This window comes from Candoia aspera, chromosome 7 (assembly GCF_035149785.1).
Source record: "Candoia aspera isolate rCanAsp1 chromosome 7, rCanAsp1.hap2, whole genome shotgun sequence".
NCBI classification, from domain to species: Eukaryota; Metazoa; Chordata; class Lepidosauria; order Squamata; family Boidae; genus Candoia; species Candoia aspera.
The window spans coordinates 29,962,485-29,990,118 of NC_086159.1; the positions used below are offsets into that span (position 1 = coordinate 29,962,485).

The following is a 27,634-nucleotide window of genomic DNA, read 5'->3' on the forward strand; positions in this document are numbered from 1 at the left end:
TTGAGAGTGGTCTGAATAGTTTGTAATGAGAGAAGATTAACTCTGCTCTCCAAAAGTGATAGATAGGGCATTTCAGAAGTATGTGTGCTACTGTCTCAATTTCAGAGTCTGAGCAGATACACAAACACTTCTCAGCCTTTTAGCTAAGATCAAGTGTGTATATTTTGTTTCACATGTTCATGTGTTTGCTCAAAAATGCAAGTTCATTTTCTAGGCATTGAACAGAATGATAATTACTGGCATGCATGGTCCTATGCGTCAAATTGGCTTAGAGGGAGTGAAATACAGGGAAGGCAGACTGTATAGATGTACAGCCCTTAGAATTCTGGCTAGAATGCCCAAAGGCCATTCTGGCTGGGAGTTGTATTTTCCACACATCTTGAGGTAGCAGGTTATGAAAGGCTGGCATATTTTTTTCTCCTAGCAAGAATAGATTCCCTGTTGTTATTTCTACAACTTTCTGGCTTCTGCATACCTCAATTTGAAGTAATAAAATAATACTGAGTTATGCAGAAGCCAGAAAGTTGTAGAAAGAATTATAGGGAATCTATTCTTGCTGGTGAAAAAAAGTAAATAAATCCAACATATACTTTATTTATTTGTTTATTTGGCTCTGCAAATGTGCATATTTCATATAATATTGTTACACTGTAGCAAAATCAAATTGAAATATTACCCGTATTTAGTTGCAAAGTGGAATAAGGAAGACAGTTTCTTCTGGTCTGTGTTTTCCTCTATGAGCACCTTGAAAATTAGTGCAACCTCCTCTAAACTGATGTCCTCCAGATGTGTTGAATTACACTCTTTAGGCATCGTGTTACCTTTAGAAATGCTGGTTCTACATCTGAAGAGCAATAAAGACAAAGGAGATTGCTTCGATTGCATTCAAAAAGGAGAGAAAATTCCAGTTGTTTTACATCAATTATAGCTCCCATTTTCTGGCTTAGATGTCCTTCTGCAAGGGCCTGAAAATAAATAAAAGAGACATGCATAGAAAAGGGATAAAATTGACCAATTTCTGAGATGGTTTACATTAACCATCTAAATCTCTCCAAATTATTTTTAGCAGGAGACTGAATATTTTTCATTGTCTATACAAAATCTGCCACTTTCTCTAAGTTCCTCATGGGAGGATGAAAATACATAAGCACTACTGCATTTCAGGGAAAACATCATTTCACTCAATTACCACAAAAGTAATCAAGTTAAAAAAAAAAGAGGTGAGGGGTGGAGGAGGAAAGGTGGCAGCAGAGAGAAAAGGAGAAATCATAACACTTCAGTGAGTTATACCTTGTGCCCTGGAAAATATGTCCCTCTAGCAAATGCTATTGTGAAAGGTTTTGACAGGTGCTCTTTCTGCTTTTTGGGCTGGGAACAGAATTGAATGACAATTCACAGAGAGCAGCCTTTTGGTTAAATATGCTGAAGAACAAAGCAAAAGCCTAACACTGGGGAGGAAGCGCTGAGTCAGCAACTAGAGCAACCTTTGATATTTAATAATGTAGGGAGTGAATTAGGTGGTGACAGCCCTCAAGGTCTAGGCCTTCTATATGTAATTATGTACTGCTGAAGTTACAAAATGTCTATTTTTGGAGAAAAGTCAGGGCAGATTATAATTCAGGATTTATATAACAAACCTGATCTGCAGACACTGTATGTCTGATAATTGGTATCTTACCCATCTTTGCAGTAGTCCTGTGAAATTAGTTATGCCTGTTTTATAGTGGTGGAACTGAAGCTGAACAAGGGGTAACTTCACTTGTCCAAGTGAAAACATGACTTGTGTCTCCTGGAATTAGTAATATTGCTTCTGGAAACATTCCACAGTTCACATTAGATCTGTTTTTGTGGGTCAGAGCCTGTTTGATCAAGAACTAGCAACAGATATCAGTAGTTGGCTTGATTAGAAAGTGTAAGAGATCAAAACAAAATGAGAGACAACTAAAAGTAGGTCATAGAACTTTCAAAACACAAATTAATACAGAATCCAGTCCAGTGAATAGACATAGAAAGAGCAGTATTATAAGCTGGAATTCTTCCCATCCATTTCTTGGAAATGTTGAGATGAATTCCACTGTACTAATTTAGAAACTGAAGACCAATTCAGGTATAGACAAATGTTTTGTTTCCAGGGGTTCCACTTAACGTAGGGCCAAAGGTCATACTGGTCAGGGTAATATGCAAAGTACAAGAGGCGGAATACCAGAAATCGATGGAACCAAGATTTTCATTTTTTTTTTTCTCTTTGAATTTTGGAGATATTTGGTTTTTAAAATTGTATGTTTGGGGGGTTATAGATTTCTTGTGCTTTCTACCTCAAAATAGTTGGAATAGCTCACCCAGTTATAACAATTATGATTAGAGAGGGCTCCGAGCAACAAAAATGGAGAAAAGTAGCCTTGAAACCATGTATTTCTCATCCTTGAGCTAGTTCTTTGTCATAGGCAAATAGAAAAAGGGCTCTGTTGCATCTGGTGAAGATTCATGGCAAACTAGACACCCCTGAAGGAGTGGGGACAGTATTGCGGCCAGATCGGCATCCAGACAGTGAATTCTGGCCAGTGAAGTCTCTCCAGAAAAAGGAGAGATCATGAGATCACCCACTTGCACTATGGACAGCTGCTCCTCGTGAGTAGACTGCAGGAACTGAAGATTTTGTAGTCAGCTCATGAGTTGAGCAGCTGGGCATCAAGGGATTTCAGTCAACCTCACAGCCATAATGCAGCCTATATGAACACAAGGTTCACATGAGTCTCATTTCTTAAACATTTTCAGATGTAACTAATTTACAGCTAAAGAGAGATTTTCTGAGCAGCAGGATAAGAAAATTCCACTTGGTGAGTTACTATTTTTTATGGATTAAAAAGGAAGGAAAAAAAGGTTTTAAAGACTTTAAAACTTTTGGCAAAAAGCTTAATAAGGAGAGGATTAAGAAAATTTAAAAGAGATAAAGGAGACAGTTATTTTGAAAGATGATTTTTGGGCAAAAGTGCTTTTGAACAAATTGGAATTAAACAAACATACTGGACCTTTGTGGGAATGCTTTTTGTTTACTATTAAAGAGTGCAGACAATGGGTGGATTTTACAAAAGAAAAGATAAAGGTAATACGAGCCAGACTGTGATGCTGACTGTAACTATGGAGATGTTGATTGTGATGCTGACTGTAACTATGGAGTACCACTTGAGATAAAAGAATTAAGGGCACAGGAAGACAAAAAAGAAAAAAAAAGTGGGGGGAAGCTTGCCTTTTCCCTTGTTTGAGACACTTTCATTTTTGGATTATAATACCATAACAGCAACTACTAGAAAAGCAGCAAGAATGGAAGGGAGGAGAGGATCACTAAAGCAACCTGTAGAGAGAGAAATTACACCAGATTTGCTTCAGATAATGTTTGAGCAACTGGCCAGTAGGTTAGCTGAATCACTTGATACTAAATTGACAGCTTTTGAAAAGAGAATGGATGAAAGACCTGTAAAGATGAAAGAAGAGATGAAAGAAGAAGATGGAAAACTCCATAAAACAGATGTCTAGAGAAGTAAAACAAATTAGGCATGGCTAAGAGTCAGTGACAATGGACACCTTTGGAACTCTGGCTGAGAAACCCTGAGCCACTCAATCCTGTATTCAGGAAACGTGCTTACAGCAGAAACTTCAGGGACAGGACTTTGCTAGATAACTGGCTTTACTGCAGAAAAGATAGTAACTATATATATGCAGAACACAGTGCAGAACACAAAAATCAAGTTCTGTGTATATATCTGCTCCAGGGTTTAAATTGCAGGACTTTTCCATCTTTTCAATACAACAGAATGTTGGCTTCCTTTCCTAGCCTTGAGACATCTACTCGATGTTTATGTAACAGTTCTTTCTGGTCAGAGCACTGCTACTTCCTGCCCCTCCAACTTCAGCCATTGCACAGATGGGGCAGCTGTCAACATAACTGAGAAGTCTTCTATCCCTTTGCTGAAGATCTAGAGTGGTAATTCTAGGATATGGGTACTTTTGTGGATGATTAAAGCTAATCCGAGAATGAAAGACATAGCAAAACCAAGAAAGCAGATACGGTTTAAAACCATTTTTTAAATGTAAACTACCCAGAGTTGTTGAGGAATTAAGCGGCCTCAAAATTTTATCAGATAAATCAATGGATTTTCTCAGAAGCTCACAAAACCAGCAGTTCTCCCACCAAGTTTCAGATGGTGGTGATCCGATTATGTTGAAACAAAGAAAATGTAAATTTAATATAATATGAAAGGAGGCATTGTGCATGACATTATAATAGAGATGTCCTTTTTTTCAATTTGGGAACTTTTTTTCCTTTTTATTTTTATTGTAAATCTTGATACATTATATACATTATACATTTTGTAAATCTTGATAACATATTGTTTTGAAACAATATCAAATATGATATTTGAACAGTATTAATTAAAATTATTAACATTCTATTGTTTAGATAACTTAGAGTATTGGAAATAAAGAAAAGAGAAAGAAACATTATTTCTACTAATTACAGTTTTTTACTTTTTCATACAAATTTTTTCTTACAAAATAACGTGCTGCTGATTACATCAAAGTATTCATTATACAATGAAGGTTTTGGTCTTGAGTTGATTACTTAGTATTGCAGGATGGATGGATGGATGGATAATAGAATAGAAGGGAAAAATAGATAAGGAAAACAAATTTAACAAGAATTAAAATACCAAAAAAAAATTAAAAAAGAAAAGGAAAAGGAGCTATTGAGTTTCTAACTTCCCCCTTTTTGTATATCTGCAAATTTGCCATTTTGTAGACATTTAAGTCCCCTTAGAAGCTAGACGGTAATTATTTGCCATGCTGCATGATGTATGTATGGGAACCATTCTTGCTTAAATTTGGTTAAACTTATTTATTTATTTGTTTGTTTCTCAAATTTATACTACCATCCATCTCCCCCCAAAGAGGGACTCTGAGCAGTTTACAATAAGTTAGTCAATTAAAAATTAAAAACAGTAATCATAATAAAACATAAAATATAATACAATATAAAAATAAAAATAAAAATAGAAGATAAAAAACCAGATGGCTACAAAAGATCATAAATGTAAGGGGAGCACTCTAAGTGCTTATAACTTATTTGGTTAAACAGTACTGTTAGCTTTGCCATTGCTGCATATTCTCCAAGTTCCCAATCCCAATATTGTTGGAATTGTATCTTTCTTTGAGTGTTGAGGAAAATTTATCCTCACTGCTGTAAGCATGTATTAAATTATGACAGTTCTTGTTGATTTTTTCTGAGATTATACCTAATAAGAAAATTTGTGGTTTCGTTTCGCATTTAAATTCCAAAATTTTCTGCATTGTACTATGTACATCTTTCTGGTACTTTGTGGGAGGGGGTTTACATGTCTACCACATGTGATAAAATGTTCCCTCTGTTTCATGGCATTTCCAACATTTATTACTGTATGATTTGTCTATCTTAGATACTATTGATAGAGTTGTATACCAACTGTAGAGCATTTTGTACTCATTTTCCTTTAAGTTATAATTCGGTGTAAATTTTATAATTTTAGTCCATAATTCTTCCCATTGTTGTGTTGTAACTATTTCTTTAAAATTTTGCATCCATGTTATCATACAGTTTTTTTGTTTCTTCTGTCTCTGTATCATATCTAAGTAAAGGTTTATACTGTATATGCAACCCAACAGATGCTGTTGGTTTCATATGAGCATTTCAAATTCTGTCTTTTTTCTTAATACCCCTCCTTCCTTCTTGAGATCTGATTTTACCCTTCCAGGAATTTATAGGTACATCAACCATGGTATCTTCTGGCCTTCACTGAGTGGTTCTTGCTGTGTTTTTAATCTGTTCGTAGAATCTGAATAAAACATATCTGCATATGTAATTACATTTTCCTTGCTGTAATTGTCTCCATCATAAAAAGCATTTGAGGGAGAAGCTAGAGAAGAAATTGTTGGGCTTATTATTCCCTTTGTAGAATTCCATGCTTTTATCAAATTTGTCTAATGTGTCCTTTTAAATTTTTATCCTCCTTTGTATCTCTATACCATAAATATTTATGAAGTCCATTGGCTAAGCTGGTTCCTTCCAAGATTGCCATTCTACTATTCAGGGATTTTATCTACTCTGTTATCCATGACAGGCAGCTTGCTTTATGATCCAGTTTAAAATTTGGAAGGGCAAGACCATCTGGAATCTTGAAGGATTTTTTGTTTGGGGTTGTCTTCTCACTCTATATAAAGTTATGTATAATAGAGATTTCCTTACCACTATATAACTAAGTTGTTTATCTGCACAAAGTATTTATAGACAATTCAAACAATTCATAAATGCTTTTAACTAGTCAAGTTGTTGATCCCAATAATATATTGTTAATATAAAGGTATAAAGATTGAAAGGAACTGTCTTAATTTATATCTCAACAATTCTGCCTCTAATTAATCTCATACTCCAAATGGCAAAATATCTACTATTTTTACCAGCAGCACAAAATGTGTTCAGCTGTGTGTTAGAATAAACCCTAATTATGGGTATCAATTCCTATATTTCTGGACAAAAAGAAGATGTTTTGTGGGCAAAAGCAAATTCCCTCAAGTAGCAATGAAATGCAGGACTGATTTCTCAAGTACCTCCATGAATGGACCTACTTTATCAGTTAAATTGAACATTTATGATTTATTGCAATGTGCTAATGATCAAAGAAGGAAACTCTCACTGACAAAACATTTATTCTTTGAAAGATTATCTTGAATCCCGACTGGAGGGATGAATATAAATTGTTTATGACAATGTCATCAGACCTGAAAATTCTTCCATGGGAGACTGCTCTGAATGTTAATATGATTCATGAATTAATTGATTAATTATACCACTTAATTCTATCTGCTCTAGTCTCTTTGCTGTTAAAGTTCAGGAGCAGGACTCAGGAGAGTTGGATTTTGATTTGATTTTCTAGCTTGGTGCCCTCCAGCTCCATCAGGTGGTCTACAATGAGGAATTCTGAAAGAAAAGCATATCTGGAGGATACCAGGTTGAGGAAGACTTCATTTTTCTGTGTCATCTTTCTTGCTTCACTGAAGAGAGGTCAGCAATGGCAAACATGCATAAACTGGAGAGGAATTTAAGAACATATAGAGAATTCTGCCAGATCAAGCCAACAGTGCATCTTTTTTCCTGGATGCATCCAGGCAGTCCATAAGTAGGTCATGGATGGCAGGAGTTCTTTTCAGTTGTCTTATAGCACCAAGCATTCAGGCTGTATATTTGTGCTGTTTTGGAAGTTGCTTGTTTACACTGATTCAAGAAAAATCGTATACTAATTGCCTAATAAAACTTAAACCTATTCTTCTCTTTGAATATTAGAAACTTAGAGACCTGGCTTATGGAAGCTTGGCAATGGTTTGGATCTCCTGAGAAGGTTGCACCGAGTTACAGTTCTCTCTACTGGAGGGCAGATGCCAGACAGAATAAACTGTGACTGAGTTCATACACTGCATTAAATCATAGTTTGCCTAACCATGCTATATTGAAAAAAATACAGTTGACAACACACTTAAACCATAAGCAAGCAAATTTCATTATAGCTCAGCATAATATGCTCAGCCAGTATGTACATAAAATCACTTATTTTAAAACTAAAATATTTCTGCACTGATTAATGTTAAGGAAGTGCTGATTTCCAGTCTTTTCACCTTCTCACTGGCAACTGCAGAGGGGGTCAAAACAGGCACAATGGTGGTTGCAGCTGGCAACCATAGCTCCACTCCTTTTGTATGTGCATCAATGTTCTCGTCTCTTCTCTTGATTTAGTGTAACAGATCCTATAAAGTCATAGTCCCTTCAGGATTGGAAGAATTGAGTAACATTTCACATTAAGAAAATCTTCTGTGTTGTTATTCCTTCACCTTGTACTACCTCAAAAAGCTCTGTTTCCACTTAGGTATTCAACATTCTGATTAGGGAGTTTATATCCCCCATTTTGTGTATTTTATTTATAGATATATATACAAATACAGATATCCCTTCCGAGGAGGCTCATAGCAAAAAATTGACACATAAGCATTACATTAATTTTTAAAGTACTAGTAAATTATGAAGGCCCTGAAAATGTTCATTCTCTAGAGCAAGTTAGGAGAAATTGTGGTCCTTCAGATTCTGCTGAACAAATTTAGGCATCCAGCCCAGCCAATGTGATCAAGAGTAAAAGATGGTGGGAATGTTAAGTTGGCAGTGTCTGGAGAGCTTCAAGTTCTCCACCTCCGCTAGACCTTAGCTCACTCCTTCTCAAGGTACCATTGGCTGAGCTTCAGGTACTGAATAAGCAAATGGATACATGTGCTTGAATGGAAGAACTATTTCTGATCTCCTGCTAGTTTTTAAGTCCTAAAGGTTAAGGCTAGCATTTTGAATTGAACCTGAGGATTTGGGATGCCTGGTTTTGTAAAGTATGTGGAGTGTTCATGTTCAGATTTAAAGATTCCCAAAGGGTATCCGCTACCCAATCAATAGCCTGATATTGTCATCATATCATGAAGATGCAGCCTGAGATATACAGCACTGAATGCCAGTCATTTGTTTGGTCTCTCCAGCCTCAGTGAAGTGACAACCTATAATATGATTTGCAGAGTGATGCTTCCTTCTAATACTTTCCTACCAGCAAAGTCTCAGGATAGACTGAAGAGGAAGAAATGACATACAAAAGGGAATTTGTGCCATTCTGTCAGTGTGAGCAACTTCAACTCCTGTATCCCTCATTTATTCTATTGGTTTTAAACATGTATCATAGTTTCACTATCATTCCTCTTATCGTTTGCAGGATGGTGGAATATTCCCTGGATCTCCAAAATATTAACTTGTCTGCAATCCGCACTGTACGAGTACTGAGGCCCCTCAAAGCCATTAACCGAGTGCCTAGTAAGTCTACATGCCTCTTTTCTTTCTTTACAACTTTTTCCTACCCAGAGAGTAATGGGGGTAGGGAAGCACACATCCATGCTTTTTTCAGGATGGGTTTGCACTGGATGAGATGTTTAGTACAGGGGTATAAAAAGAGTAATCCAGGGGCCACATGAACCCACCAGCATCCCTTTTGTGGTCTCCAGAGCCTCCAAAAGTGGTGGTGGGGGGCAATCACTTGGGTCCCTTTTTGCATCTTAAAGAGTTTGGAAAGGTTTTAAGGGGTAAAATAAATGCCTTAAGTTTTGTACATATTTAATGTGTTAATTTTACTCCTCAAAATCTTAGCCCCTGGCCCTATCCACTTTGGGAAGCCACCTCCAACATGACAGTTAAAGCCTGGTGCAATCCTCAGGCCAACTGAAGTTGCATTTCCCTAATGCAACTGGTCCCTGCCAGCCATAGCTGGTTGAATGTGTCACCAAGAAAACAGACCAAGCTGACCTAAGAGACATTATAGTCTTTTCTGAAAAAGCTTTTGACAAAAGCATTTCCAAAAATAAATCTCATGTTCAGGTCATAAAAAAGTGTGTCCTCTTAATATTAATTTCATAATAGTGAGATGTTAAAAAGAGGCCCTTTAAGTATTTGTATTGGGACAAGAGCTATTTTACTTGTCCTTAAATGATCTCTAATTGGAAGAATGGGATGAAGAGGTCAGTTGTAGATTATGTCATTTTTTTAAGAACGGTAAAAACTGAAAGCAGATCACCAAAACAAAACAACTGTGAAAAGATGGCAATAAAATGGTAAAATTAGGTTTAGTCTATGAGTACAATCATAAATCCTCAGTTATGTGTTGAAGACTCTTGTGGTGACAAACCAGAAGAGGAGACATGGGATTATAGTGAATAGCTTAGAAAAAGTACCAACTCATTATAAAGTGATGAAAAATATGATTTTATTGTAAAGATCATCAGAAATGGACTGAAAATAAAATGGCTGTACTCATCATGTTTTATATAATTTATAGTATGCCCAAATTTGAAAGTGTTGTATTGAAAGTGATTGGGCTGTGAATTTCTTGTAGCTTATTATTTACCTGAAGATCAAGCAAAATCATAGCTCCTATTGGTAGTCATTGTTCTGGGGTAGTTAGGGACTGCAAAGAATGGTCCCAGCAAACCTTTGGAAGGCACTACTGAAGTAGCTTGAATTAATGATGTGGTAAAGCTGTTCTGCATCCTTATGAATCTGTAGTCTTTGAGAATTTTCCTACTGCATTACCTTCCACCAGGTAATACTACTTCCCACCACATTACTTCACCCAGGGCTATATTACTTGGTAATGTTGTCTAAAGCCCCATATACTGACAGCCCCAGTGGTTTGTTTTCTGTTTGTTTATTACATTTATATACTGACACAATCCCACAGGACTCTTAGCAGCTTTACAGAAATATACAAACCATTAAAACAGCCACAGTCTGCTTTAAAAATAATAAAAAAAAAACCCTTAACAACATATGACAACTACCACCACCACCCCAGAAATCCAAAAACCAGGTATCACTTTTCAAATACACTCCAGAAGACCTCCATTTTCAGCAACTTCTGGAAGGCAGCTAAGGTCAGAACCAGCCCTGCTACAGAAAAGCAGTGACTCTGCACCTCAGCCATCTGTACCCCTCCCCTCCCTCCAAGTGGCAAACAATCAGTTGCTTTTCTCAGAAGGAGCAAATTGTTTGGGCCAATTCTAGAAGGTGAACACAGTCCTGAAGGGAACTTTGTACTATGCTGTAAAGGGCTTTATAGATTAAAACCAGAACTTTAAATCGTACCTGTAAGCCAGTGCAGAGCCAATAGCACAGGTATAATGTGCCCCACCAGTGAACACCCAAGAGTACCACAGTTGCTATATTTTGGACCAGCTGAAATTTCTGAGTGGTTTTTAAAGTGAGCCCCACATAGAAAGCATTTCAGTAATCTAAGTGAGTGGTGATGAGGTTGAGAGTCACTATAGCAAGGTCTTCTCAAAGGTTGATGGCCCACCAGCTGAAGCTGGGCAAAGGACCCCCATAGCCACATATAGCTACATGTTATACAAGCAGGAGTCCCAAGTCATGGACCTGCTTCTTTGAGGGTAGTGCTTCCCCATCTAGAGACCCCACTGGAGCCATCCAAGAACCCTAATAAACAAAGAACTCTTGTCTTGCAGGATTCAAGGTTAGCCTACTCTTTCCCAACTAGACCCTCACAGCTTGCAGAGAAGACCTCAACAGTCTTACCAGCACAGCCTAAGGTAGAAAAGTACAGTAAAGCTAAATATCATCAGCATACTGATGATACCAAACCCCAAACCAATGCATGACTTCTCACTAGTTTCATGTAGATGTCAAACAGTAGGGGAGAGAGGATTGATTCCTGCAGCCCCACACATGGGAACACCCACTAAGCCAACCTCTCCTCTCCTACCACCAATAACTGAAACAGTGCACTGAGGAAGTAGAACCACTGCAAATGGTTCTACTACAATCCCCACCCCTCAAAAGCAGACCAGAAGGATATAATGGTTGATGATATCAAAGGCTGCTAAGGGGTCTAAAGGGACCAGGACAGGTATATTAAACCATCTAGATCTCAACAAAAGTCATCCACTAACACCTAGGCTTGAACCCTGACTGACAGTGATTCAGGTAATCCTCTTCATCTAGGGTGCTCTGAAATTGGCCTCACCGTCTCAACAACCTTTGTTTAGAAGGGAAGGTTGGAGATCAGCTGATAGTTTTGTAACACCCCTGGATCTAGAGATGGCTTCTTAATGAGTGGGCTTGCCATAATCACACAAGCAGGGGGAAGCTATTGCAATTAGCTTCTTCCCAGAAGGGAATAAAGCCACTGGACAACAGCCCACCAATGCAATAAAGAGAGGAAAAGTAAGAGAGGAGAAGTGGTTAAGGCATCAGTAGATGCACTGTGGAAGAGTGCCATAGGCAGAACAAAGATGATGTGAATACTGCCCATGTCATATGCTTGTTGTGGGTATTATTTAGTTCAATCTGTGTAGGAGATAAAGCATCTGGAGTCAGAGATTAATACTGGAGCACCTGTTACATGCAGAAGTTACTTCTGTCTCCAGCAGCTGTAGATACGATTGGGACAGATTTTTGTCTGAAAGTCTATGGTGTAAAGGTGTTACTAGCTAGCACACAGGCAATAATGAATTAGGCCTGCTTTTTACATAATATTAAACTGCTTTTGGTTTAGCATAATATCTAAACCCATCCATTATGGTTTAGCATTATGTAACAATGTATAATGCTAACTATGGTTTGTTTGACTAATGGTTTAGAAATGTTCTGGCCCTGAATAAACCAGTGTTTCAACTTAATTTAAGGCAATATGCTCTATTCCTACAGACAGTAAACTACAAGCATACAGCACTTCTTATACTGTAAGAAGCACTGTAGTGTGCTGCTTAGAGATTAGAATTATTTTAAAACTGAATCTGGGATTTCAACAGAAAGTTGCCCATTTGGCAAACGTCTGTTTGTTTATTTATTTATCATATTTTTATCACCACCCATCTCCCCCACACGGGAGATGCCATTGTTATTTTTATTTTATTTTCCTATTGCTATGGTAATCAGGTTTTTAATAAATCTGTTACACAGTCACTTGCAAAAATTATTTATTGGTCCCATTGAAAATGTTTAATTATTTTTTGTTGCTCTTCTTGACACCATAATGTCATGTGCAGAATATGCACCTTCTATGCCCTGATTCTTCCCAGATGATAGGAAGCTATCTGAGATTTCTGGAAATTGTGGTCCCAGCACTTCTTGGGGTTTATGTCCAGTGTATACCCACTTGGAAATGTTATTTGTATTCCTCCCCTTCTGTATTACCCTAGTAATACAGAAGTAATCCCATATAACAGTTTTATTTCAAAATCCTCCTCCACTGAATAATGGTGTTTTCAGAATTTCAGTTTCAAGAAGGGTGAAGAATATTGTGAACTATCTCCTTGCAATTAATTTGGATAATATCAGAACCTGTGGAGAGCTTGTAACAAAGCCTGAGGCCTAGTCAGATGAATTAAATAGTAAATGGAAATCTCACCCTGGAAATCTTATTTATAAGTATTTGGTACGGAAAATGGTTTTGCATTTGTACATGAAGCCCATGAGCAAAGAAATGAGGATTCCCAGGCCTAGGCCTTTTCTCCTGGACTCTGTGGGTAGCATTTGGAAAAGATATTATACTGGTTTGATTCTCTGCAACGTGTTTATAAGATCACATATAAATAGATCATGGAAAGGTATTTGGGAAAGGAACATAGCTCATGTTCACTATTCCTGTCAGGTCAAGACCCTCCATTTTGAGGAAGGTGGAATTAGCATTCAGAATGGATATGTAAATAACATATTCAAACTAGATGCATGTCAGAGTGCATGCCAAGTGAACTTCTCTGGAATTTGCATAAGCAGGGTGCTACCACTGAGAAGTTCCCCTCCATAGCAGTTATTCAGTGCAATTTATTTGGCAGGGAAATCCAGAAAAGGGTCTCCAAATTGGACTGCCGGAGGAATGATTGTTCAGGTACCCTATCTTTAGGCACTGAGGACTTTTGAAGCTAACAGCTATTTAAATTAATCCTAATAATATTCATTGTAGCATGATGTTTATAGTAACTATTTTATGATGTACATGAAATGATCTGGAAAGTTTCTATCTGATTTTAGTTAAATCAAAATAGATACACCCTGGTTTATTGAAGGATAAAAATATGGATGATACGTGATCAGAGTCATTTATCTCCTAATCTCCTGCTGTCTTCCTAGGACTTTATGAGGGAAGCATTGTTTTCAGGATAGTTTCTCAGTCACTAAAGATGCTGTGGAAAGATGTTGTCTTGTCAGTATCCATTCCAAAGAAGTCATATATAGACAAATATAGACAGAAAATCTTCCTGAATTCTCCTCCTCCTCCTCCTCCTCCTCCATCTCCATTGTTGTTATAACAATATGTGCTATTTTTCAGTTCTATCAGTACTGTATCTGCTATTTTGAATTGTTTAGTAGAAAAGTGGGGTGTCTAAATCATTGTAGATGTTTTATAAACAAATGCATGCAAGATGTAATATTGTGGTTTCATGTTGTATGTATGTGTGTGTATCTATGTGTGTGTGTACATGAGACTGGCATTAGTATAGCTGACTTCCCCAACCTGGTGGACTCCAAGTGTATTTACTGCCCAGATGTCAGGGCAGTCATGCTCAGAATAAGACTCAGACTCACTTAGAAGGTCTAAGGATTTCTGGTTTTATTTGAACGGTGTACGTGCAAAGAGAAAGACGGGAATCCTTAGGTGGTGACAGGGTGCCCTGTTTATACTTTGCTGGCGGACGTCGTGCTTCTCCACCCTCGGGCCAGGACCGGATGGGTGCTTGAGACCACGATGCGTCAGCTGATGGGCGATCCCGGCGATCTCCTTTGTCTCCCTGTCTTCATCCGGACCGGGTGTGTCCTCTGAAGGTGTTTCCCCGATCTTCTGATATGCGTTAATTACTGCCTAATGGGTGCTCCCGTTATGTTGGGCATTACTCTGTGGATATGCGTGCCTGAGGGAGGTGTGAACGCATCCCTGGGGACATGGGAAGGCGTTCCCCTTGCCTTTTGATGGGTGCTAAGCTTGGTCTGAAGGGCTTATCTATTGTGTTGGGGGTTCCCTTCTGGATTATGGGTGCTTGGGTGATTTAGGGATTATGCTTATCCCTTCCTCTTACCTAATGTGCATGTTCCCCATTGTGATGCACATATGCCTTGCAACGGGGAACATGACACCAGATCTACGACTCCCAGAACTCCCAGACTTTGGCCATATTAACTAGGAATTATGGAACTGCAGCGAGTGTATCTAGACAGCATGATATTCATAAAGAAGAATTTTTTAATGGGAAGAAATTGTGAAGCTGCCTTAAAGCAAAATTAATACAGCTTAAAAAAATGTGGCTGAAAGGGTCATGCCATGGAATTTGGAAAAACTAAATACAGTAAGCAAGCAATGAGGGACATGACTTCTGGTGTCTTGTGCATGACCCCTTGACTTCCTATAATCTAAAAATATATTAGACCCTCCCTAGAGATAGATGTTAGATAATGGCCTTGGATTTTTTTTTTCTTTTCCTTTTGTTCCAGCTAGTGCCACTGCAGGGCTCGGTGTATGAGAGAGAGAGTCAGGCTCCACAGGGAATTGAACTAGCAGGATCTGCTGGGCCATGGTGTAAACATGGATGCTTTCATTTTACAGAGCTGCCCACGTATTTAAACAAAGTATTTTATTATGTTCTCTCCATGTTATGTACAGGCCAGAAAAACAGATATGGTTTTGTTCGAATGATTATGGAGGGAAGAATAAGGGAGAAATATATGAGAGAAACAGTACTCTCTCTGCTACTTTTAACTACTGCCTCTCTTCACTGCACAGAATCAGTGCAGACTATACAGAACTCTGGCTATAGCACAGTGGGGATATTACTGTGTACTTATCAACTCTGATCAAATAATGGCAGTAGTATTTGCACAACTATGCATCACACAGAAGTTAGTTATGAATTAATAATTATTAACTATTATTAGCAGTATCATACAGAAAGGAGGAGGGGGTTCCATGCTGAATGGTAAAATGCAGGCTTGCACTCCACGCTTCATTAATTTTTATTTTAAAAATATTTTTATCTTGCTATTCCTTTGAAGAGATCGATTTTGTCCTAGATTTTGTCCTCTCAATGAGACTAAGGTAGCAAAAACCTTATTTATTAAGGTTTTATAAATAAACCTTATTTATTAAGAAGATTGTTTTTATTACTGTATATTGTTTTATTGTTTTATTGTATTTTAACTAATGTTTTACTCCTATTTTATGTAAAACTCTGAGATGGGTGGTGAATAAATTTGATATACAAATAAATAAAAAAACAGAGTCTTAAAGTTTAAGACATTTATTATAGCAGATGTAATACATTTTGTCACATTCATGTGGTCTGCAACTTCTGCAGGGGAGTTCAAACAAGTCAAGATAACAATTTTCAGCAGCAATATTGCAAGTATAATGTTGATGCATGTATAAGAACACTGGGACTTCAATCACACTGCTGCAACTGCCTCTTGATTTTTTTGACCCCATCCTCCATGGATGCCACTACATATGGTATTAACGTATGAGAGCAGTATGTATTTAGGAAAAGAATAGTAAAAGGATAGATTAGACAAATGATACAAAGGAAATATAGACAATTACGATAACCTACAGATAGTGGCCACTCTTCAAAGAATTGTTGGGTATAACTAAAAATGCACCTAATATAGTGGGCTGTGGACCTCTAAAATTGAAATTAATTTGTTATCCCTTAAGACCCTGTGGAAGCTGTTGTTGTTTTTGCTGCTGAGTCTTAACATGGCTACCACTCTAGAACTTGTGTGGATGATTAACTGAGAGGCAGCAATTGGCCCAAAGCCACCCTGTGAGCTTCATGGTTAAGTGATGTTCCTGATGGAGTTCTAACCAAGCTATGCCAGCAAATCTGGAGAATGACACAGTGGCCAACAGGTCAATCTACATTCTACTGCTAAAACAATGAGACTTAACAGAGTGTGCAAACTATTGTACAATATCCTTAATTTCACATGCTAGCAAAATAATGCTTAGAATTGTCCAACACAGATTAGAGCCCTACATGGAAAAAGAGATGCCAGATGTTCAAGCTGGCTTTAGAAAAGGCCAAGGAACACAGGACATTATTGCCAATGCACACTGGATAATTGAAAAAGCCAAAGAATACCAAAAGGAAGTCAGTATGTGCTTCATTGATTATAGAAAAGCCTTTGATTGTGTCGATCACATCAAGCTATGGAATGTGCTCAGAAATACGGGAATCCCAGAATCATTGTCCTCATAAGAAAGTTATATGCAGGTCAGGAAGCCACAGTCTGGACAAAACATGGTGAAACAGACTGGCTCCAGATTGGCGAAGGAGTGAGACAAGGCTGCATACTCCCCACCTTATTTATTCAACCTATATGCGGAATAAATATATATATATATAAAAATAAAAAAACAAACATGGAAGCTGGATTGGAAGAAGGTGAGCGTGGTTTTAAAACTGGAGGAAGAAACATCAATAACCTGTGCTATGCTGATGACACTACCCTGATAACCAAAAATGCAAAGGATCTGCAAGCCCTAGTGCTAAAATTCAAAGATCACAGTGAAAAAATGGGACTAAAATTAAAGAAGACCGCATTAATGACAACAGGTGGAACAAGCAGCCTTAGAATTGACAGTGAAGATATCAAAGTGGCTGATAGCTTCTGCCTTCTAGGCGCAACTATCAATAGTAAAGAAACAAGCAGTCAAGAAATATGCCACAGACTAGCCCTCGATACAGCAGCCATGAAGGCCTTGGAAAAGATATTCAAATACTGTGATGCGTCTATACCTAAAAAGATCAGAATTGTGCAAGCCATAGTATTCCCTGTGACACTGTATGGAAGTGAAAGTTGGACTTTAAAGAAGCAGGATAGGAAGAGTATTGATGCTTTTGAACTTTGGTATTGGATAAGACTGCTGAGAATATCATGGACAGCCAAGAAAACAAACCGATGGATCATTGAACAAATCAACCCAGAATTCTTACTCAAGGCATACATGACCGGGCTCAAATTATCCTACTTCAGACACTTTATATGAAAACCCAGCTCTCTGGAAAAGGCTTTAATGCTGGGAAAGGTGGAAGGAAAGAGAAGAGGATGACCAGCGGCAAGGTGGATGGACTCAGTTACAGTGGTGATAAGTGCACTGTTGGGAGACTTGAAAGAATAGGTTAGGGATAGATCATCTTGGAGAAAATGTGGTTGTAGGAGTCAAAAACAACTTGATGGCACATAATCAATTCCTGATGGAATGCCAAGGTTGAGGCTGGTGAGGCAGGAATCATTTTCTGCTAAAGTATAAGAACAGTGGGGTTTCAATCTAGAAAGGTTTGTGATGAAAACAGATCTCAACCACCCATGGAAACTAAGTGACCTACCAAGTATCAATTAACTTACAAAGGCAAGAGAAAGAAATCTAGAGTTTAAACCCTGGAAAATAGATATATTTCTTTGGCTGAAATAGAATCAACAGTTATGTTGGAAACTTCGTTCTTGTCTGCATTAATGATTCTATCTAGCTAAACTGTGTCTGGAGATCTTTTGCCAAGTCTTTACTGAGAGCTGAACAAAGGGTTAAATCTTTGGAAACCATGATTTACCACTCAGCCCAGCTGTAAAGTCTGAGAATCACAACTTAGGGAGATGGTTTTAGCATTATGTTAGAAGTAACACAGCAAACTGCTTTCTTAGAACAGTGTTTCTCAAACTTGGCAGCTTTAAGATGTCTGGACTTCAACTCCCAGAATTCCCCAGCCAGCCACAATCTTATCTGTGGTAGCTATGGCTAGAATGGAAATAGCAAGAAAATCTTTCTCCACCATTTCCTTAGTTCATATATTTTCACCTGCCAAGGAACAGGAGCAGTTCAATAGGTTATAGGTTATTGGGGATTTCCTGTTTTAGACTTCTATATTATGTGTAGACTAGTTTATCCCTCATTTGGATCTTTGTTTGATTTCCAACTATTTGTCTGCATAACCCTGTCCTAGGTTCCATTTCTTTCTGTGATACTCTAGCAGTGCTCCAAACCTGCTACCTGTGATGTCTTTGAACTATGTTTCCTATCCCAAAAAGCAGAATAACTGGCCATGGTTGGGAAAGACAGGAGTTCTACTTCAATGCATGAGAAAGGTTCTACATTAGGAAAGGTGGGATTTAGTGTGACAATATTTGGGACAGACTTCAAATACAGAATGAGTAGATCCACCATGAATGAATGAGCTGTGTCATTGCTCTATAGTATTGCTACCTCTCTTAGAATCAGAGAAGCAAATTCTACTTGTGATTTTGTGAGACAATGTCAGACGTTTATTACCTTTCTATTTGACAGTACTTTATGATTTATATTAGCTTTGCTGCCTTGGAGCGGCCTTGCACATTATGTTAAACCCAAAGTCATACTTATGGGAGCCCGTGCCTAAAGAGTGAGGAAATGTAATGTTGGAAAAGTAATAAGTGTGTCTATTGGGAGGTGGGGGATTTAGACACGTTGAGCAAGTTTCCATGTTGAGTTTATGGAATTTGTACACTTTGTCATGCTGAAGTTGGCATTCAGAACTTGATAGGGTCTGGTTCACTAGGTATCTAATAATTTAATATTGGTGGCATTGACAGCTCTAAGATATTTTCAGCTCTGCAAAAGGATAGGCATTTACATTTTTATGTTAGCTCATAATGTTTAGGTTCAATTAATAAATTACTTTTCTGAAAAAAATGTAAATTAAAATGTCCCAATATTCCCCAACAAATTTGCTACATGTTTCAACCTGGACCAGGAAGCCATTATATAAACTTAGAATATCAGTACTCCCAGAATATTTTTTGCACATTTGCATCAAAAACTACTTGAAAACTACAAAATCCATTATGAAGTGTGTAAATTCAATACAGTACATGGCAATATTCAGGACCTAGGTTTCCTCACCGTGACAATGAATTGTAAGATTACACATGGAAACATACATTTCTGGTAGCCCATTTGTTCTTGATGATTTGGTTTGTCTTGGAGGGCGATATCGTATCTGCGTAATAAAAACGTTGCTCAGTTTATTCCAAGACCAACTCTTTCTCTTTATCCTTCCCACCTATACTTTCCTTCTTCCCATAATCAAAGCTATTTTGGAATATCCTGTTGCATGGCTCTGTAACATACAATTTCAGGTATCTCTCAGGATTTCTCAGCTTTTCCTGTGAGTCTTTGTAGCCATCTTTCTCTGGCCACTCTAACCTACCTTATTCATAATTGATTATTAAAATGCAGCAACAAGCAGTACCAGAGGCAATGGGTGGTATGTCAGAAGTCCTACCTGTGCCCAGCCACACATTGGTGCAAAGGTAATTTGCATGTAGACTCTTCATCACCATCTCAGAGCTTACCTGCTCCCTTCTTTGGCCTCTTCTCAAGCATAATCATGAAACAGTTGTTTGATGGGCTCCTGAGAGTTCAACTAGCAGGATCAATGAAAAGGATGCCAGCAACATGGGCACTCATGGCAGAGCACAAAAGAAGACTTTGAGGGCCACAAGTTACCAGTGTATGTTTTTAAGGAAAAAATATTGTTATTGTGTCTGCAAATCTGACAGAAGGAAAATGGAGCGTGCATTCTTAGTACCAAACAGTTCCATTCATTCCTGGGTGCTAGAAAGGAGAGGACAGGACCCAAAGGCCATCATGTGCAGTCCTCTGCAGAGCTGCGGCAGAGCCATTTTCACACCAACAGTCTGGAAATCAATTCACATAGTGCAGACCACAGCATGCCATAATCTGATTTACAGTCATAGGGGGTTTCAAAGCGTTGTTGTTTATTCGTTCAGTCGCTTCCAACTCTTCGTGACTTCATGGACTAGCCCACGCCAGAGCTTCCTGTCGGTCGTCAACATCCCCAGTTCCCCCAGGGATGAAAAAAGCAGTTGGCTCCAGATAATTATGTTCAAAGACCTGACCATTTTTGTATGAATCAAAGAGAACTTCTGTCTCCTTTAAACCCCACAGAATGCTGGGTGTCATGTTTGGCAACGCAGCACTAATAGCAGTAGTATCATAATCTGACATTCCACTTATGATCTTCAAAGGTAGAATCTTTGTCTCGATGTACCCAAACTATCTTTGAGGACAACATTAGTAGACGCTGAAAAACCCCAAGATATATAGAAATACAATAAATATTTAGGTAGAACCTTCTTCCAAACTACCCCAATCTCAGCTGGGTGTGTTAGTAGGCAGTAGGCTATTGTAGGCAGTAGATTAGTAGGCTAAGAGGCTATTGAAATGGGTGGAGGAGAGGGAATAGACTGCAGGACCTGAGAAAGGAAATAGAATAGAATAAAGCATTTCATTCAGAGACGTCATGTCCTGCTTTGTGTGAAGAAACTTTCTTAAACATCCCTGGGATACGGAATTTTTTTTTTTTATGAAAATCAGTGGAGGTACATTTTTTTAAGTACAGAACTCAGCCTCAATATGTTTATTATATATCCACTGACCCATCCAAAATGACCTTCCCTCAAGAAGTAGCAGCAAAAAAAAAAAAGAATTCCTGCTCTTTCTAAAATAATTATTACTTAAAGCAAAGTATTCTTTAAAAAGCTGCTAATGGAAATGTACTTTATTATCAATCAGGGAAACCTTATATGGACTTTTTGTTGAAAGAAGAAAAGACTGAATTGATGATTTCTAGATTTGGGGATTAAAAAGGGCCAAAGAGGATGGGGAAAAGAATAAGATGATAATTACTCAATAGAAAGAAGGTTGGAAGGCAAAACTGTATGTTTTCTTCTCTCTTCATTCCTTTTCTTTTTCTTTCTATCTTTTTGTGTACTTTTACTGTATCAAGATACACACAAACACACACACACAATGTTTACTGCTCAGTTCTCAGCAGGTTCTCAAATTTTTATAAAAGTTTTTTTTTTTAATAGACAAGGGTGGGAGGAGTAGTCAAGGAAGTTAAGATGGCAGCTTCAGCTGTGTGGTCACAACCACCAACCTCATTTTTTTTATACCCCTGCTCCCCCTTTGGATGCCTCTGCCTTCAGACACCTTCTCAGTTTCACAGGTCTTCATTTACATTTATTTTACTTCAAACTCTTTTTGAAAAAAAATACATGCAGTGAGGCCAAAGTTATTGAAGAGGCCCCCATTAACACTAACTTTTGTTTTTCATCCCCCTCAAATTTAAATAATACACTCATATTAGGGATACATTACAACATTTTGTTACAGAGCCTCATTTGTTCTTTCTAGATTGTTTAGATTATATTAGCTTAGTGATATACTAATGTTAAAATGAAGAATGTTCTTTTAGAGTAGGAATAAAAAGCAGACTAATAAATAGTAATACATATTTTTTACTATTTTCTCCTCTTAGCCACATCAATACCAGTGGAGCACTAATCTAGGATCAATGTTGTTTTTCTAGCTTGCTTTCCCTGCGTATAAACAGAGAGTGTTTCTGGTGATATTTTTAGCTTTTCTGATCAAAACATTGTTTTTGTGAGAATTGATGAAGTAATTCTGTTCCCTGGGTTTTCATAAGACAATTGCCACATCAACTGGAAAATAGCATGGCGATTGTGTCTGAAAAAGCATACAAAATTAGAAATGGTCTGGGCTGGTAGCAGGTGCCTAGCTAGACATAGCACAAATTAACAATGGAACATTTCAGCCCTTCTCACAAACCTTATTTAATGCCTTCATTAATAATCTTCACAGAGAAGTCAGACTTGCTAATGGCATTTGCAGATGTTGCCAGAATTGGTTGGGCCACAGATGTTAATGAAGAAAACAGAAGAATATAAAAGGGTATAGTAAGAATAAGGAATTAATGAACTGAATTCTAAAAAATTACAAGGACTACACTCATCCAAGGTCCCAAAACTATACAATGGCTTGGAGGTTTGTTCCAAAACAATAATACAACTAGATTTGCCAATGTAGTTTGCTAAACTTGCAGTAAAATTCCTCATTAGGTAATGCATACTATTCACCAAGGTATTCTAAGCCAGGAGAGCAGAAGAAGTAGAGGGGAGAAATGTGTGCCCATAGCAGATACCTGCAGTTCAGACCCATTGAATTTGTTTGTTTTCCAGCCACCAAAATCAGCTGCATCACACTGCTGGGTTATATACAATTTGTGAATGACAGATGCCCAGATCCTTTTCACATTGGTACCACTAAGCCATATCTCCCCCATACTATATTTGTGCCTTACATTTTTCCTAACCAGATACAGAATTTTACATTTCTCCCTGTTAAATTCCCTGCTATTCATTTCAGCCCATTGATCAAGCCTGCCTAGATCTTCTATCTTTCACCTAAAGTATTTGCCACACCTCACTGTTTTGTGTCATCTTCAGACTTTATAAGTGTCCCCGCAACTTTGTGGAGCCATTAATGAACATTCTTTGGGTGTAGTTATTCTGTCAACCGTGTCCATCTAACAGTAGTTCCATCTAGCCCATATTTTGCCATTTAATGAGGTACTCTGTCAAAAGCTTTGCTGAGTTTCACATACACCAAGTCTATAGCACTCTCCTGATCTATAAAGCTAGTAACTCTATGAATACTAGCTTATCTAATCTTATTAGTCAACACAATTTGTTGTGACAAACCCATTCTGCCTCCTCCTATTAATTGTAGCATGCTTTTCCAAGTGCTCACCAATGTGCTTCATTTGTTCAAGTCCTTGCCTGGCACAGACAACAAAATTCCAGGTCTGTAGTTTCCTAGGTCCTCCTCCTTTCCCTTTTTGAAGAAGTGGGTAACATTTGTTCTCCTACACTATCCTGGGACCTCACCAGTTCTTCAGGAGTTCTGACTTCTCACCATCACCCATTACTACTTCACCACTTTCTCCTCACAATGGACCTATACTCCCTTTGGCTTTCCTTTTATTTCTAACATACACAAAGACCCTGTTTTGTTTTGTTTTTGTATCTCTGATAACCCTGAGTTCATTCTGAGCATTAGCTTTTCTGACTGTGTTCCTACTGCTTTTGGAGAGTACCTTGTATTCTTTGGTAAGATTCCCTTTCTCCCATTTCCTATAGTAAAGGTAAAGGTTTCCCTTGACATTAAGTCCAGTTGTGTCTGACTCTAGGGGGTGGTGCTCACCTCCGCTTCAAAGCCGAAGATTTGTTGGTAGACACTTCCGTGGTCATGTGGCCGGCATGACTAAATGGAATGCCGTTACCTGCCTGCCGAAGCAGTACCCGTTAATCTATTCACATTTGCATGTTTTTGAACTGCTAGGTTGGCAGGAGCTGGGACTAGCAACGGGAGCTCACCCCGTCACACTGATTCGAACCACCGACCTTCCAATCGGCAAGCTCAGCAGCTCAACGGTTTAACCCGCAGCACCACCGCATCCCTTTTCCTATACACATCACTTTTCCTCTTCAACATTTTAGAGAGCTCTGCATGTATCCCTGCTGGCCCCTTTTGATTTTTTCTTTCTCGTGGGGACTGTTTGCAATTGGGCCTTCAGTATTTCGTTTTATAGAATTTCCCAACTTTCCCAGATACATCTGTGTAAACCAGGTGTCCAGTTTCCCAAGCAGCCCAAGTCATAATGGTTATGAAGTACAGTGCCCAGTGACTGCCTGCAACAGCCTTAATTAGCCAATAGGATCTTAGCAGATGCCAGTCCTTGACTGTATCATCCCCAACATCATGTTGTGAGGTAATATGGATTGTTTGTATCCTAAGACTTGTGTTGGAAGAAGATGGAAAAAATTACTTTAAACTGGGACAAAAAGAAACAGTGGAGTGAGGGTGAGGCAAAGGCTGCATCACAAAAACATGCCCTCTAAAACTGGTTAATGGTGTTTCTTTGTGCCAGTTAGTGAGACACGAGGATGAGTCCCTATTGCATCTACCCTCTACCAGTTCAAACTGTCATCTTAAATTTCACCTGCATTTCTGCAATCTCTAGAACATGTACTTTTACTATTGTTAGATTCCCCCCTCCCCACCAAGCTGGGAGTAATTTAGAGCCAGTGACTCATGGTTCCAGAAATACAAGTACTGTCTCCTGAATCTCTGCCCTGTCCTTGACTTGCTAAACCAAAGTAATACAACAAATTTGCCATGAAGCAATTAAACTTCAGGTTGGCTAGAAGTAAAGGTGATCTTCAGCATTTATTAATCTTTGATCTGTATTTCACTCCTATGTTCTCTATTGCTTAATGCCAAATACATTGCTTGATAGAAGATTTCATATTTCAACGCAAAAGGAATATGGTGATGATGATGATGATGATCTGTAAGAACTTTAGCGCTCTGTAAAATGCACATGAGATTACTGTGCACAGATATATTGGGGTATATGTTCCCTAGCCCAAGTGACAGGAAGAACAAAATCTTCCATATCTGTTGGAGTATAATCCTCATCATACCCAATCAGCAGGATAATTTTTTCTGGAAGTGGGAGATGTTGTTCAATGTATATGGAGAATATCGGGCTGGGGAAAGTTGGACCAGGGATAAGAACAGTGGTCTATCAGAAGTTGCTAAACCATGACTCCTAGCAGTGTCAGCCAGCTTTGCCAATGGTGAGAGATTCTGAGAATTGTAGTTCAACAACACCTGAAGGGCCATAGATTTTCCATCAATAGGCAATAGAATGAGATAATTTTATATATTAATCAAAGCAGCAGATTGGGATTTTTTTCTCCACAAAACTGATTTCTATATGGCCCCTATATCTTCCATACTTAGTATGCTTTCCAAAATCCTTATGGGAAAGGGCAAGAAAGCAAGTATTTTCATGAAATTTAAGAAAAGTTGAGGGGGAGTGTCTGAGAAAATATATGGAATGAGAAATTGAAGCCTTCCTGAATATTTTATAAAGATATTTCTGAGAGTGTTAAAGATGCTAATATTCTCTGGCTGTATAATATTGTCCCTGTATTCCTGGTTAAGATGTCTAGTTCAATTATGGATACATTAAAAGGGATACATTCTATTGGTTGAAGAGACTTCACTTTAAAATATTGTGCAAGAAGTAATTCCACAGACCTTGCACCAAGCTGGGGTAGGACAATATCCATATATTGCCTGGTTCATAAATCCACTTCTTTTTATTTTTTTATTTTACTAGGCTTATATGCCACTCCAGACATGATTCTGAGCAGCTCATAGGTCTTCAAAATGGTAATATGATTAAAAATAAGCATAACAATATAAACAGAATAACAATATAACATTTCCCAAGGACCAAGGAGCAATTGTGGACAATATTACTGATCACTCCCCAGGAAAGAAAAAAAACAATACCTGAGATCTCAAAAGCCTACTGAAACAACCCAGTCTTAACAGCTTAACAAAAATTAACACAGTTGGGGCTAACCTGATATCAGGGGTAATGCTATTTCAGAGAAGGGATGTAGGGTCTGAGAAGGTCCAACCATGAGATCCTTTTAGATAACATTCCCTAAAGATCAGGACCTGAGGCAGCTTTCTCTTCCAGATCTCAATGGACAGGCAGAGACCACTGGGAGAAGATGGTCCTGCAGATATCCAGGCTGTGAGCCATGACAAGATGAAAGGTGACAACCAGGACCTTGCATTATACCCAGGAACAAACAAGTAACTAATACAGCTCTTGAAACAGGGGTGTTACAGAGGTAAATTTGCTAGAACCCCAGGCATCTTGACCTGCTGCATTCTGGACCAGTTGCAGTTTGGGGTCTTCAAGGGCAGCCCCACATAGACCATGTTGCAATGATCTAGATAGCAGGTGACCAAGGCCTCCTAATCCAAGAAAGGACAAACAGGACAAACCACAGTATATAAACAGAGAGCAAGGCCCACTCCCTTTTCGCACTGAAGATGTTGCCTAGTCTGGCAATGAAATGTCTGCAAGAAAACAACAAGGCTCAGAGAGCACCAAGGACTCTACAATCCAAGAAATCCTAAGCATCCTGTGGGAAACCAGAGGATTCATTAATTGCCTAGGACCAAGCAAATCTATCCTCTCTGTGGTGGTTGAAAGAACAACTCAATTCCATGTCATTCACATGTCAGACAGTGATCTGGCCAAGACAATGAATGGAGGTTACTATCTCCCTCCTTCAGATCAAGCTGCAAGTTGCATAGTTATCATAACTATACAACTTGATCTGAAGGAGAGAATAGTGACCTCTGTTCGCTGTCGTGACATTGCCATGTCATTGTCACAGTGGCAGGGATGGCTGATCCCAAACCCAGAATGGTTCATTTCCAAGGGGGGTATACCCCACTCTATCACCTATCTATATCTCAGTAATACAAGACAGATCTCTCCTCTCATCCACAATAAGATTATGGATGAGGAGAGGTTTATTACTGGCAGTCCTGGCATTAAATAGTAGCAGCCAGATCTTGCCCTCTGTATACCTGGTCACAAATCGCAAGTCATGCTACAATGGAGAATATGAAATTAATAATGTCAACTGCCCTTTGGGTGAATTTTTATTAAGTGGAGGCCTCATAATATCTTCATGTAGGCACCTGGAAACTATAATGATTAATGTTGCATAAGAAAAGTCTATCTCTCAAACAGTTCATTTGACTTTGGGAATATATGCAGTGAAAAGCAATGGATATACAAAAATAATCTGCTTTGTAAAATATGAGAAGGAAGCATGTTAAAAGGATAGGAACTTAAATATGAGACTTGCCTGTGCATGTTAATTGCAGCTTGCACACACACACACACACACACACCTCACCCTTTTCTAAATCACTTCTGTTTTCCCAAGAGTTGGCACATGCTACTTGCTTCATTGGAGATGGCTTCTGCAGTGGCAGCCTAGCTAATAGGGGTTGACAGGAACTGTCTGGAGGGGACATGGACTCTATAAAGTTGACAGAAGCTTGTCAGAAAAGGCACTGAGGCACCTCCAGAATATATTCACTTTGCCCACCATTTCAAAAGGGAGTTCAAACATTTTCCCCCTCCCAAACTATACTGTGTGATTTTCATAGGATCAAAAGGTAGCTTCCCAGTTTCTTCTATCCTCGGCTCATGAAAGAAG

General features: G+C 38.4%; 1 protein-coding gene across 1 annotated transcript in view; it reads left to right on the plus strand.

Moving 5' to 3' along the window:
- The window catches only part of CACNA1I (calcium voltage-gated channel subunit alpha1 I), a 346,803-nt gene that overhangs the window by 205,510 nt on the left and 113,659 nt on the right, over positions 1–27,634 (plus strand). Inside the window, exon 4 of the mRNA XM_063309585.1 lies at positions 8,826–8,923. Within this exon, the coding sequence (XP_063165655.1) occupies positions 8,826–8,923 (98 nt within the window). The remainder of the gene's footprint in view (positions 1–8,825; positions 8,924–27,634) is intronic.